The sequence below is a fragment of the Balaenoptera physalus genome, assembly GCF_965194825.1.
Source record: "Balaenoptera physalus genome assembly, chromosome: X".
Taxonomy (NCBI): Eukaryota; Metazoa; Chordata; class Mammalia; order Artiodactyla; family Balaenopteridae; genus Balaenoptera; species Balaenoptera physalus.
In genome coordinates, this window is record NC_138903.1 from 113867207 (window position 1) to 113880500 (window position 13294).

General features: G+C 42.0%; 2 protein-coding genes across 5 annotated transcripts in view; one reads left to right on the forward strand and one right to left on the reverse strand.

The window, feature by feature from the left end:
• The window catches only part of SLC25A14 (solute carrier family 25 member 14), a 45799-nt gene extending 34006 nt beyond the window's left edge, over positions 1–11793 (forward strand). For 2 of the 4 annotated variants that reach the window (XM_082445406.1, XM_082445408.1), the window contains one exon: positions 3367–5853. In XM_082445406.1, coding sequence (XP_082301532.1) covers positions 3367–3432 — 66 coding nt within the window. In that variant the 3' untranslated portion in view covers positions 3433–5853. Of the gene's footprint in view, positions 1–372; positions 828–3366; positions 5854–11675 lie in introns of those variants that run through there. The other 2 variants (XR_014258507.1, XM_082445407.1) reach the window with 2 other exon arrangements.
• On the reverse strand, positions 5952–11685 carry GPR119 (G protein-coupled receptor 119). Its single transcript, XM_082445415.1, has one exon. The coding sequence runs from the start codon at positions 10618–10620 to the stop codon at positions 9613–9615; it is 1008 nt and encodes a 335-aa protein (XP_082301541.1). The 5' UTR covers positions 10621–11685; the 3' UTR covers positions 5952–9612.
• Positions 11794–13294: the final 1501 nt, after the last annotated feature.

Consider the following 13294-nt stretch of genomic DNA (forward strand, 5'->3'; position numbering starts at 1 on the left):
ATCACCTAATGTCTGTAACAGTTACTCTAGCACTGAATTATATGTCGTTGATGTTCTTGGATAGTTGTGTGTCTGTGTGTGTGTGTGTGTGTGTGTGTGTGTGTGTGTGGCCTGTTTGCCCCTGAAGAATATAAGTATGTTAGAATTTTAATATGTTTATATTGCTAAATGCCAACAATCAAAATTGGCACATGGTGAGTACTCAACACATGCTTGATTTGCCAGATATTGTTTTAAAAAAGACTTTTAAGCAAATGCAACTTAGAATAGCACAGACTAAGTACCTCAATTTAAGAGAATGCAATGCACAATTTTAGAACCGGGTTTGACTTTCAGTATCATCCCAGTGATCTTCCATGACTTACTCTTCAGTTTTTTATTACGTACGAGCAGCTCAAGAGGCTTCAAATCTAAGGACTGAATTATATGTGAGTCAAGCCCTGCCAACCTTTCTACTCTTCTTTTCCCTTTTTCTGTGTTCTAATGTATTTTGACAAAGTTGTAAGTGTTTACTGAACCATTGGTCTCCCAAGGCCCTCCTGATGGAAGAACGATAGGATGATTCAAAATTGCTCATGTGTTTGTGTTGCCATGTGAACTTTTCCCTGAGAGGAAGTATTAACATTGAGACTCTGGCCCCAGATTGGTATCTTCTGTGAAGATGGATACTGATGGATGACACTCAAAATGACCTTCTCTTCAAATCTGGGTTAAATGTAGTTTGTTAGCCCCAGACTTGGGCTAGAGCAGAAGGCATAGGCCAGGGCAGTTACTGCTATTTATGTTACAGACCTCGGTTCTCATTAAAGTATTTATTGGCAGAATAACTTTGGCTTTGTCTTCATTTACTGTTTTCTCATTTGCAAAATCTTTAATTTATATTATGTTCTCCAGAAAGCAATAAAGAGAAGGTGACTATGAAGTTGAGTCTGGACTCCCAAAGCACATTTATGGGAATAGACTAAGTACATTGTGCTTTCCCATTGCCATTCATTGTCATAATGCCACTTGTAAACATCAGACAAGTGGTTCTATCCTAAAGAATGAATAAACAAACAAGGGGCTCATTTGGAAGTTTTCACAGATAAAATGCTGGAAGAGGCTTAAAATAGAACCCTGTGTCCAGGGTTCTAGCTGTCTTACAGGCAAAAAGTTCTGGCTACTTTCTTGTACCAGAATAGTGCCTACCACTTTGTAGGCACTCAAATATTTGTGAGATGAATACTTTAGTTCTTCATCTTTATCCATTCATTCATTTGTTCAACAAACATTTATTGTTATCTATTATGTCTTAGATGCTGGGGATGTAAAAATAAATTAAAACATAGTCTCTGATTTCAAGGTCACATTATAGTAGGAGAAACAGACATGTAAGTAGGTACTAAGTACAATACAGTAGGTACTAAGTACAATACAGTAGGTACTAAGTACTGTCTGAGAGATGAACTAAGTGCTGTAGAAGCACGGAGGAGGGAACAGCCAATTACCTAGGGGATTGGCCAAAGGCTTCATAGTGGAGGTGACAGTTGTGCTAAAAAGCAGATGTTACCAGGTAGATAAGGCAGGGAAGGACATTCCAGGCAGGGAAATGGGGGAGATTTCAGCGTGGCTGAAATAAAGGGTTATGGTTTTCAAATGCCACATGAGGCAGAATCACCTGGAGATCTTGTGAAAATGTAGATTCTTGTATCCTGTCACCTGAGATCCTAACCTTATTTGGGGCAAAGGCATTTGCTTTTGTCGTAGGCATTTGACGGAGGGTGATCCTTAGATTACACTTTGAGAAGCACTTGTAAAGAAATATGGGCTAGGGACTTCCCTGGTGGTCCAGTGGCTAAGGCTCTGCCCTCCCAATGCAGGGTGCCTGGGTTCGATCCCTGGTCGGGGGACTAGATCCCACATGCATGCCACAACTAAGAAGTCCATATGCCACAACTAAGAGCCCACGTGCTGCAACTAAGTCCCAGTGCAGGGCTTCCCTGGTGGCGCAGTGGTTAAGAATCTGCCTGCCAATTCAGGGGACATGGGTTCGAGCCCTGGTCCGGGAAGATCCCATATGCCGCGGAGCAACTAAGCCCCTGCACCACAACTACCGAGCCCACACGCCACAACTACTGAAGCCCACACGCCTAGAGCCCGTGCTCTGCAACAAGAGAAGCCACCGCAATGAGAAGCCCGCACACCGCAACCAAGAGTAGCCCCACTTGCCGTAACTAGAGAAAGCCCGCGCGCAGCAACGAAGACCCAGTGGAACCAAAAATAAATAAATAGATTAATTAATTAAAAAAAAAAGATCTGGCGCAGCCTAAATAAATATTAAAAAAAATAAGGTGATTTGAGAACAGAAAAGTTATGTTAATTAAAAAAAAAAAAAGAAATATGGGCTAGAATGAAAGGAAATTAGAATAGTGTGGCCAAAAGGGTCAAATTGTGAAGGGTCTCTATATACCCTAAGAAAGAGTTTGGCTTTTATCCTGGAGGGAGGGGCCAGGCAAAGGAAGTTTAAAATAGGGAATAATATAACCAGCTTTTATTTTTTAGGAAGATAATCCTTGTGTGGAGGGTAGCCTGGAAGGGAGCAACCCAAACAAGGTTAAGCCCCACTGAGCTCTACTCCCCTTTTTGTATAGGTAGACAAAATAGGGTCCAGAAAAGCTAAGAAAATTTGTCCTAAGTCACATAGCCTGATGATGGCAGATTTGAGGCTAGCACATAGTTATCAGATTCCTTCTCTGTCTCATTCTACCACCCCACAGTGTCTTCTTAATTGTCAATCTAAAGTACTACCTTTTCAAAATAAATTTTAATAGACTTAATTTTTTTAGAGAAGTTTTAGATTCGTAGCAAAATTGTGTGGAAGATACAGAGATTTCCCGTGTACCTCCTACCCCCGCATACATGCAGCTTCCCCTTGATCAAAATTCCTCACCCAGGGTGATTCATTTGTTACAGTCAATGAACCTACATTGGCACATCATTATCAGTTCACATCCGTCATTTATATTAGGGTTCACTCTCAGTGTTATACATCCTGTGGGTTTTGACAAATGTATAATGACATGTATCCACCATTATAGTATCATACAGAATAGTTTCACTATCCTAAAAATCCTCTGTGCTCTGCCTATTCATCCTTCCCTCTCCCCCAACTCCCCAGAATCCACTGATCATTTTAATGTCTCTATGGTTTTGCTTTTTCCAGAGTGTCATATAGTTGGAATCAAACAGTATGTAGCCTTCTTCGGCTTATATGGGCTATACTATATATAAGTATATATCACTTAGTAATATATACTTAAGGTTTCTCCATGTCTTTTCATGGCTTTATAGCTCATTTTCTCTTTTTTCTTTCTGGATGTACTGCAGTATATTTATCCATTCACCTACGGAAGGACGTCTTGGTTGCTTCCAAGTTTTGGCAATTATGAATAAAGCTGTTATAAATATTCATGTGCAAGCGTTTATGTGGACACAAGTTTTCAGCTCATTTGGTTAAATACCAAGGAGTGCAATTGCTGGATTGTATGGTAAGCGTATGTTTAGTTTTGTAAGAAACTGCTAAACTATCTTCCAAAGTGGCTTATAAAGCTTTTATGTGCCAGATACTGTTTTAAGTGTATTATGTTTATAAAACTGTTTACATCCTTTCAACGACCCTATGAGATAGGTACTATTCTTATTTTTCAGGTGAGGAACTGAGGCACAGCAAGGTAAAAACTTCATTCCTAGGAAATGGCAGAGCCAGGATTCTAACCCAGGCCATCTGGGTCATGAGCCCATGCTTATAATCACCATGCTAGAGGTGTACTGACTCAGCCTTGGCCAGGGTCACTTAAAGTTTATGGCAGGTGAGCAGTAAAGAATACTGATTTCATTAGTTCCCCTGTCTTTATAGCACCCTGGGAGAAAGAAGGTCAATGGTCGTTGTGGTTGATCACTCTTTGACACTTAACTGTAAGACTAGATTTAAATTATTTCCTGGAGACCTGTGATTGCAAATATATCATTTTCTTCTTATTCTCCACTTTCTACTGCTGCCTTATGTTTCCTTTGTTGGCCTTTCTTCTCCATGACCTCCTTCCTCACTAGCCCCCTCTTCTTCCCCAGTCTAAGTGAGCATACCATACACACAGGAGTTTGTTCTTGTTGTATGTAATACTATTTATTGAAGAACTTAGAATTATTGATACAGATGTCACTAATTTCTTTTTTTTTAAAGTCTTTATTGAATTTGTTACAATATTGCTTCTGTTTTATGTTTTGTTTTTTGGCCCCGAGGCATGTGGGATCTTAGCTCCCCGACCCGCACCCATTGGAAGGTGAAGTCTTAACCACTGGACTGCCAGGGAAGTCCCAGATCTCACTAATTTCAAATTGAGTAATTTGGGCATGGGGCTAGACTTCTCACCCTCTTTCCTCCCATGCAAAGAAGTCTGTTGTTAGGCTTATAAATTTATGGGAGGAATGATTAAACTTCTAAGAACCTGATTATAAATACTTCTTTTCTATTCACTAAAACATATCCCTTAAGGGATAATATTTTCGATCTTCATATCTTCTCAGTTAGAATGGCCACTCGCATTAATCTTAATTCCTGAGGTTTCAGTAAAGGATATCTCTTCTCTCTATCCAGTGTCTCAGCATCAGAATTCAGTTGTATTTGGGGCTGTGCCTAACTCATTATAAACACTCTTCATGCATCCTTGGCTCTCCCGTTTATTTAGTAAATAAGAAAAACAATTTAACACATCATTGCATAAGATTACTAAGGGACCTGGTAATCTTAAAGTGGTAGTTGGAATTTTGGATTATGAGCCCGTTTTCCACATTTGAAATAACCTCACAGCCATTCAGCTCTAATTTCTTGGTTCAGTTTTCTTACTTTTTAAACCACCTCTGAGATGACGTCAGTTTGCTCTTCCATAGGATGTGCTTTAGTATTTGTCGAACGGCTCAGTGGGCAAATCCGCAAAACTATTATGAGTGGTAAAAGCACAATGAACAGTTTTGTAAGACAGCATGGCATTTTACTGGGCCAATGACTGTTATCTCAGCGTGTTCATCATCTTTTTAGTGCCATAATGTCAACTCAGTTGAGATAGAACTGGAACCAATATGGATTTATTATATTAAATGGGGAATATAATTCAATCATGGGACTATTGGGTGACATACACCAAATGAAAACAAACCTAAAAAAATAGAGAACCCCCCAGCCCCCAGGTTCTTGGTCTGATTTTAGTCCCTCTGGAGCTTTGGAGCAAATGAATTCTGCCCGCCCCGTTGTGTAGAAGGCATTTTGAAAGAAACAGGAACTGCTTTGTGCATTAAAACAGACTCTGAGACCCTTAGCAGCTGCATTAGTTGTTTCTAGGACTCCTCGTGAGAGGGCTCTTTGAGCTCAGTGGCTGCTTATGGTCCCGACAGCTTGTAAATCCAGTGAACATATGGCTGGCTAGTAGCATGTTAAGCTCTCCCATACTTCACCCTGCCACAGTGGATCCATTAGGTGGAGCACACCTTTCCTGGTCAGCAAGGCTGCGAGACTATGGCTTCGTGGCTTCAGCTGCATCAAGACCTGGCTCCTGGCTCCATGTGATCATATTTTCATATTCTCGTGCCTATTTAACATTTTATGGTATTGCACAAAGCCACTATCAGAAGATTTTAAGAGTGAAAACACACTGAAATTGGTATCTGTATATCACATGATGCTGTATCAATGATGCAGTTGTCCTGTGAGGGGTGTTGTTAGACTGCTGTGTCCCATTAGTCCAGAATTCTGGATTTGCAGATTAACTCTAGCAGTAGGGCATAGCAACAGGTTTCCTTTTGTTAAAAAAAACAACAACTGGTCAGCTCTCTTGGTATGGTTTATGCTTTCAGGAAGCCATGCACTTTTATTTCTTTGAGATATTCATATCACTGTGGTCTGTTCATTTATGGCTGACTTTTGACTTCTCATAGCAAATATCCTAGGGAAACATTACCCTTCAAGAAAGGCCAGCAAAAGTATGAATCAAAATTCTTTTACGTGTTTAATGCTCCTTGACCTAGTAATACTACTTTGGAGAATTTTATCTTAGGGCATTAAACAGACATGTCAAAGATTTATACACAAGGGTATTTACAGTGGTATTATAACAGTGAGAAATTGGAAATAACATAGATGTACAACTATAGAAAAATGGTTAAAATATTATATACTCATGTTGAAAAACATGCAATCCTTAGAACTCATGTTTTTGAAGAAAGCTTAATGACATAGGAAAATAGCACAATATAATATTAAGTGAAGAAAACAGATGAAGGAAAATAACAGTGATCATCTCTGGGTGGTATAATTATGGGTACCTTTATGATTTTCTGTATATTCAAAAATTTCTAAAATGAAAAAAATTGCTTTTATAATCAGAAAAAAAATAATGAACATCATGTATACATCAATATATAGCTCTAAAAGAAATCCAGGAAAGCTGGAGTAGTTTTAGCACCTAGCCCTCAATAAATGCTTGTTGGGTAGGTAGATGGATGGACAGATGAATGAATGAATGCCAGTTGACGCTTGTAGGTACGATCATTGAGTTTATATGATTGCAAGAAATAACAAATGAAGATTTATTAATTAAAAGGAGAAGATTCCAGACCAGCCAGCCATTTGAAGGATGACGTGGAAGGTACTGAAGGAGTCACAAAATAAGTGAGTGGCTGATGGCAGCAAGGGGTTGGGTCTGGCCTTGGGACCATTGCTGTTCTCATTGCCCAGCTGTCAACACCATGTTTCCTCTTGTTCTGTGTGTCCTTGAAGTATCTCTCGAGCCTGCTGTTTTCACTGGTCTCTGTTTAGTTTGGCCAGTGACTGAGCAAGTGAGTCACAAGTTCATTGCCCATGTGAACCAGTAAACACTTCATCATATAGGGAGAATATATCCCAAGGCTAACTCTGGCTGGCCAACTCTCAGAGATGGGCTTTTTGGTCATGTGGACAAGCAGGAGAGTGTTGGTGGATCAGGGCAACCTGCCTCTAACATTTGTGAAACCACTCAAAATGCCCCTGTCCAGAGGGCTGTGTGTACTGTTTTTGAGGGTATTCCTCTGAAACGGAGGTGTGCTGTACATAACATTAGCTACCCAAGGAATTAGTATAAAACTTAGTCATGTCACAGTGTTTTTTAACGGATTCACAATAAGCTTTTCATGGAGATTATAGATGGGACCAATTGCTCTACATTCTGTCCTACAAGGTCTTAATATCTTTTTGGCTGTTTTGATCAAATTGCTGAACAGGATCTGGCTTCTCTGCAAGTCCATCAGGAGACAACATTGGATGTGTGAATGAAATCTGAATGTCTCCACTCCAGTGCATTCCCTTATCTGTACAGGAGCCTGTGTCAAAGAAAGCCATTAGGCCCTTTAGCATAGCATTCTGTATCTCTGCTCTTGGCGGCTTACTAAACACAGTGTTCTTAATTGCGGTTACTCTTAAACCCAAGAATATGATAACAGTGCCTTGTTTATATCTGCTCTGTCTTGATCCTGCTAAAGTATTAGATTTATGTTTGTCTTTTCCAGCCTGAGTCACCTCTCATCACTCATTTTTCCTAATGTCTGCAGATGTGACGGATTCCCTTAGATTGGTCAGCTGGATGTTTTATTCTTTAGGATTTTTAAGGAAGAGGAAGAGAACATTTTCTGAGCACTAACAATGTGCTGTGGTGTTCTAGGCATTTTCATATGCATTGTCTGAGTTAATCGTCACTATAGCCAAATAAGGTAGGCATTATCACCCCAATTTTACAAATGAGGAAACTGTGTCTTTGAGAATTTAAATGACTGAATCATAATTTGAACACTGGTCTGTTGGACTTCAAAGCCTGTGATTTTCCCACTGCGCACGCTGACTCCCAGGAATAGCAGGGTTTTTTAGACTGAACCTCATAACACAACAATCAGCTGGCCTCCCCTCAGCTCCTGCCTTTCTCCTGTAACTAGCTTCCATTCCACTTTGCTTGTGTTACCTTGGGAAGATCAGTCCTTTGCAGCAAGGCCAGGAAATTAAGCTTTGAACCACCAATAAGGAGGGGCATTGATTTGAGCCTGCTTTCAATTTTGTCCCCAAACCCAGTTACTATTTGTGTTTGTGTTTGGTACCAAATCCCAGACAAATCATTTCATACTGTTTTGGTTTCTTCTGCCCTTTTTTGTTGTCCACTCACCAGCTTTCTAGGGAGATAATCTAGTTGAGGGCCTTAAGAGACAAACTCTCTAGGAATGTACTGTGGAGACCAGGAGGTTGTGGAAAGGGTTACAGGAAAGCTCAGGAAGGCTGAGCGTGGTTCCTGGGTTTCTTCCCCACTCTATTCTTGTAGTTTCTGCTGCCAGGGTTGCCCAGGGGGAGCCTGAGTATAATTCCCAGTTGCCAACAGTCATTTTCTGTACCTACAAGAAAGCAGGATAAGGCTGGTCTCTTGGGCCATTTTGGAGACATCCTCTTATGCAACTGAGTTTCTTAGGAAAATGCAAATTTGAGAGTAAATGGAAGAAGGTCAAGCTCTGAGGAGCAAAGTGGGTCCAGTGTGGGGGGCTTGGCAGTGACTTTTTTGGTACCTACCCCTTTTTTCCCTTTCTTTCCTTTCAATGTCTCAGAATTTGTGGTTTGGCATCGTCATCAGCAAGTAGCTACAAGTGACATAAGAGGCCAACTGAGGGGAAGGGGCACCACAGAGTTAGGAAGGTGGTGGGTTGGAGGGGTAACAGCAGAAATAATTACAAGACAGGCGATTCGCCAAAGAAACACTGTTTTGAACACCGTGACGTGTGGAAAAAGACAAGCTTTAGTATCTAATTCAGGTTCCTACATTTATACAACCTCACTACATAAAATGTCTGATTTACATCAGGGAGGGCAGGACTCCTCATTTCACCAAAGCAATCACTGTAGTACACAGTTAAAAAGAACAGAACCTCATTTCTCTAGTGCTGTGCTGTCTAATATGATAGCCACTGGCCACATGTAGCTCTTGAGCATTTGGCACATGGCTAGTTTGAATTGAGATATTCTGTAAGGGTAAAATACACACCAGACTTCAAAGATTTAGCATGAAAAAAATAGTGTAATAATCTTTTATATTGATTACATGTTGAATTAATGTTTTGGATATATTGAGTTAAATGAAACATTATTTTCGCCTGCTTCTTTTTTTTTTTTTTTTACCTTTTTAACATGACTACTAGAACATTTAAAATTACATAGGTGGCTTGCATTGGACTTCTATTAGACAGTGCTGCTCTAGTGTATTCAAAAATAAGATTTGAGTTTAAGCATCTTTCCAGTAGTATATTTCTTGCTTTAAGTAAGTATACCTCTACAGAAGAAACAGACTCATTGCAAAAGAAGGGCAGGGAGGAATGGAGATTTGCAAATGGGGAAGCTGATTATAGGGGGAAGTCAGCACCCTGCCTTAGTTACCTCTCAGTCTGAGGTTAGGAGGTGCAGGGGGTGGTCAGTTGCTGGAAGCAAGTGCTCTCTTTTCCCTAGCTCCATCTGATCTCCTAGCTGGGGCTCTGAGAAGGGAGAGAGAGGCACTTTGAAACTTGTCTGCCCTTACCATCTTAGCCATCAAGCTCTGAGTGGGAGATGGTGGTGATGTGACGGGCACTTTCCCTGGGCCCCTGTGGGCCACCATCCCTGGCCGAGAGAAGGAGGAGGAATGCGGCGAGCCCCTTCTTCATTCCCAGGGCCATCTGGGAGAACTGTTGCCGTATCTCCTTCTGCCAATAGGCATAGATGAGTGGGTTGAGCAGGGAGTTGCCCACACCAAGCAGCCACAGGTACCGTTCCAGCACTGGGTAGAGGTGGCACTCCTGGCAGGCCACCTGCACAATACTAGTGATAAAGAACGGGGTCCAGGACAGAGTGAAGCTGCCAATGAGAACGGCCACAGTGCGGACAGCCTTGAAGTCACTGGGGGTCCGTGGGGGCCGGTGAGCCCCGGCCGGGGCTCCCGCATTCTCTGTCTTGCGGATCTGCTGGCTGTGCGTGGAAGCAATCTTGAGTATGTCACAGTAGAAGAAGACAAAGAGGAGCAGGGCTGGGAAGAAGCCAACGCAGGAGAGGGTCAGCACGAAGCGTGGGTGAAACACAGCGAAGAAGCTGCAGGGCCCCTTGTAGGCGGTCTGCTGGAATACACGGACCCCGAGTGGGAGGAAGCCAATGAGGTAAGACACCAACCACAGCCCGGCAATGCAGGCCCCGGCCATGAGCCCATTCATGATCTGGAAATAGCGGAGGGGCTGCTTGATGGCAAGGTACCTGTCAAAGGCAATCAGCATGACCGTGAGGACAGAGGCAGCTGCAGAAGAAGTGACAAATGCCATCCGAAGGCTGCACAGGGTCTTCTGTGTGGGCCGAGCCGGGCTGGAGAGCTGGTCTGTGACTAGGCCAGAGATGGCCAGGCCAAGGGAGGTGTCAGCCACAGCCAGATTCAAGGTGAAGCAGAGACTGACACCATCATTCTTGTGGATCAACGACAGCACAGCCATGGCCACTAGGGCATTAGCAGCAATAATGAGGGAGGCCAGGATAGCAAGGGTCACTCCAAATGAGAAAGATGACTCCATGTCTTGAAGTGGCAGGATTTCCACTTACCAGGGCATGCTGGCTCTCCAGCTCAAATTCTCACGGGGGTAGGCAGAGCAGTGGGTTCAGAGCTGCAACGCAGTGCCGGCCATCGCTGGCAGTCCAGGCCGGCAGCTTCCTTTCTTTGGGATACTGCTGGTCACCGAGAATCACTCCCCATCTCGTTTTCAGTCCTCAGCCTCTTGCCTCTCCAACTCTCTGAAGGCAGCAATCCCAGCGCAGACGTCTCCCTGGGTCCTGAGCTAGTCCCTCCTCCTACCACCAAGTTACTAGACAACTCCCAAGTACCTGCTGCCCGTTGTCTCGCCAGGCTCTCTCCCTTCACTGATGTTTCAAGGACTTTGTTTGGAGAGACTCGGACATTCATCAGGTCTTCCGTCTGGCAGAAGATATAATTGACTCTAATCACACTTTTTCTTTCTCCATAGCTTGATCTTAGATGTCCACTTCTTTTCTTCCTAAGACTCAAGTTCTAGCTTAACAACTAATCTCAGTTTAATTAAGCATTTGCTTAATAACGAATTCTCAGTTACTATTATGACTTCTTTTAATCAAGCAAGATGATCATAATCAGTTGAAATGGGAAGTGGGGCAGGCAAGCTATTTTAGGGTCCAGCATACTTTCAGGGGTGTTACCACACGCTTAGGCTGTTTCTTTTTTTTCTTTTTTTTAAACATCTTTATTGGAGTATAATTGCTTTACAATGGTGTGTTAGTTTCTGCTTTATAACAAAGTGAATCAGCTCTACCTGTTGTGTCCTAACACCTCAGATTCTAATTCTTTCAAATAGGGTGTGCTGGTCCCCTATTTCTCATCCCTCAGAACTTGATTAGTTGAGGATTCAGAAGGGCAGGAAAAGCAAAACAGAATTGTTACTAGCTGTCATTCAGTTTAGAATAGAGCCTACTCCCTGTCGAGAGCTGCTGTCTAATGGGTATACTCACTGAGAACTTTTTCTGCACTATGTTGGACCATGTCTCTGGTCATGAGTTGTGGCTGCCAGCCTTGTACTTTCTTTTCTTTTTTTTTTTTTAGGCCACAACGTGAGGCATGCAGGATCCCTGAACAGGGATTGAACCCGTGCCCCCTGCAGTGGAAGTGTGGAGTCCTAACCACTGGACCGCCAGGAAATTCCCTGCCTTCTACTTTCTCGATCCTGTAGCCTTGCCTTTATTTTTTTAAAAAAAATTATTTTATTGAAGTATAGTTGATTTACAATGTTGTGTTAATTTCTACAGTACAGCAAATTGATTCAGTTATACATATATCCACGTTCTTTTTCATATTCTTTTCCATTATGGTTTATTGCAGGGTATTGAATATATTTCCCTATGCTGTACAGTAGGACCTTGTTTATCCATCCTATATATAATAGTTTGCACCTGCTAATCCCAAACTCCCAATCCTTCCCTTCCCCACCTTCCCTCCCCCTTAGCAACCACAAGTCGGTTCTTTATGTCTATGAGTCTGTTTCTGTTTTGTAGATAAGTTCATTTGTGTCATATTTTAGATTCTACATATAAGTGATATCATATGGTATTTGTCTTTCTCTTTCTGACTTACTTCACTTAGTGTGATAATCCCTAGGTCCATCCATGTTGTTGCAAATGGCATTATTTCATTCTTTTTTATGGCTGAGTAATATTCCATTGTATGTATGTACCACATCTTCTTTATCCATTCATCTGTCAATGGACATTTAGGTTGCTTCCATGTCCTGGCTATTGTAAATAGTGCTGCAGTGAACATTGGGGTCCATTTATCTTTTCGAATTAGAGTTTTCTCTGGATATATGCCCAGGAGTGTGATTGCAGGATCATATTAACCTTGTTTTTCTTGATCCTGTAGACTTGAGGTATCTCTGGGACAGGAGAAGGGGAGGTGAGCTCCATTCTGGAAAGTATCTACTCTAATGTTTGGTTGTGGAATTTTCCATTTTCCAGGGATAGAGTTAGGCCAAAGGGCGGCAGTGTTGCTGAGGCAGGTGAGATGGGCCCAGGGAGGACGGCTGTGTAGCTCACTGCTATTTTAGATTGTATATCCATTTGCTCGGGTACATTAGAACTAACCTTTTGCCTGCTACTCTCATCTTGGATACCAAGAAGAGAGGGGTGGGGAGAAGAGTGGTTAGAAGCTTGTTTACTCAGTTCAGGTCAGAGCACAAATGGGAAAGGTTAGTGTTTTAAGTGAGGGAGTGAAGAGCAAGGTGCAGAGTTGGAAGCAAATATTATATTCCAGGATGTTTTGACAGTCTGAGAGGGCCTTCGGCAGATGTCTCTCTTACAAAGGATCAGAAAGGTTGTGGCGTGGGGACTTGGTATTCTGGTTGCCAACCTGAGAACTGTTTTTATTCTTTGGTACATCCATTAGGAGGCTGGTTTCAGTCGCTTAGCACCTGGCCTAATTTTATACCTGGATCTAAGGTGTGCTTTTGTTTCCCCAGCCCTTGACTCTATGCGTGGAGTCAAGGTGGCCCTTTTCAAAGCCCTGCTAAAACTCAAAGAGTGCATCAGAATCCCCTGGAGGGCTGGTTAACACCCAGATTCTTTTCTTTTTTTTTTTTTAAATGTGAATTTTATTTTAATCTCAATTCCCTTATGCTCTTGCATCTAATTTTTTTTCTTTAGTTAATAGTAATCTCTTATTTATTTATT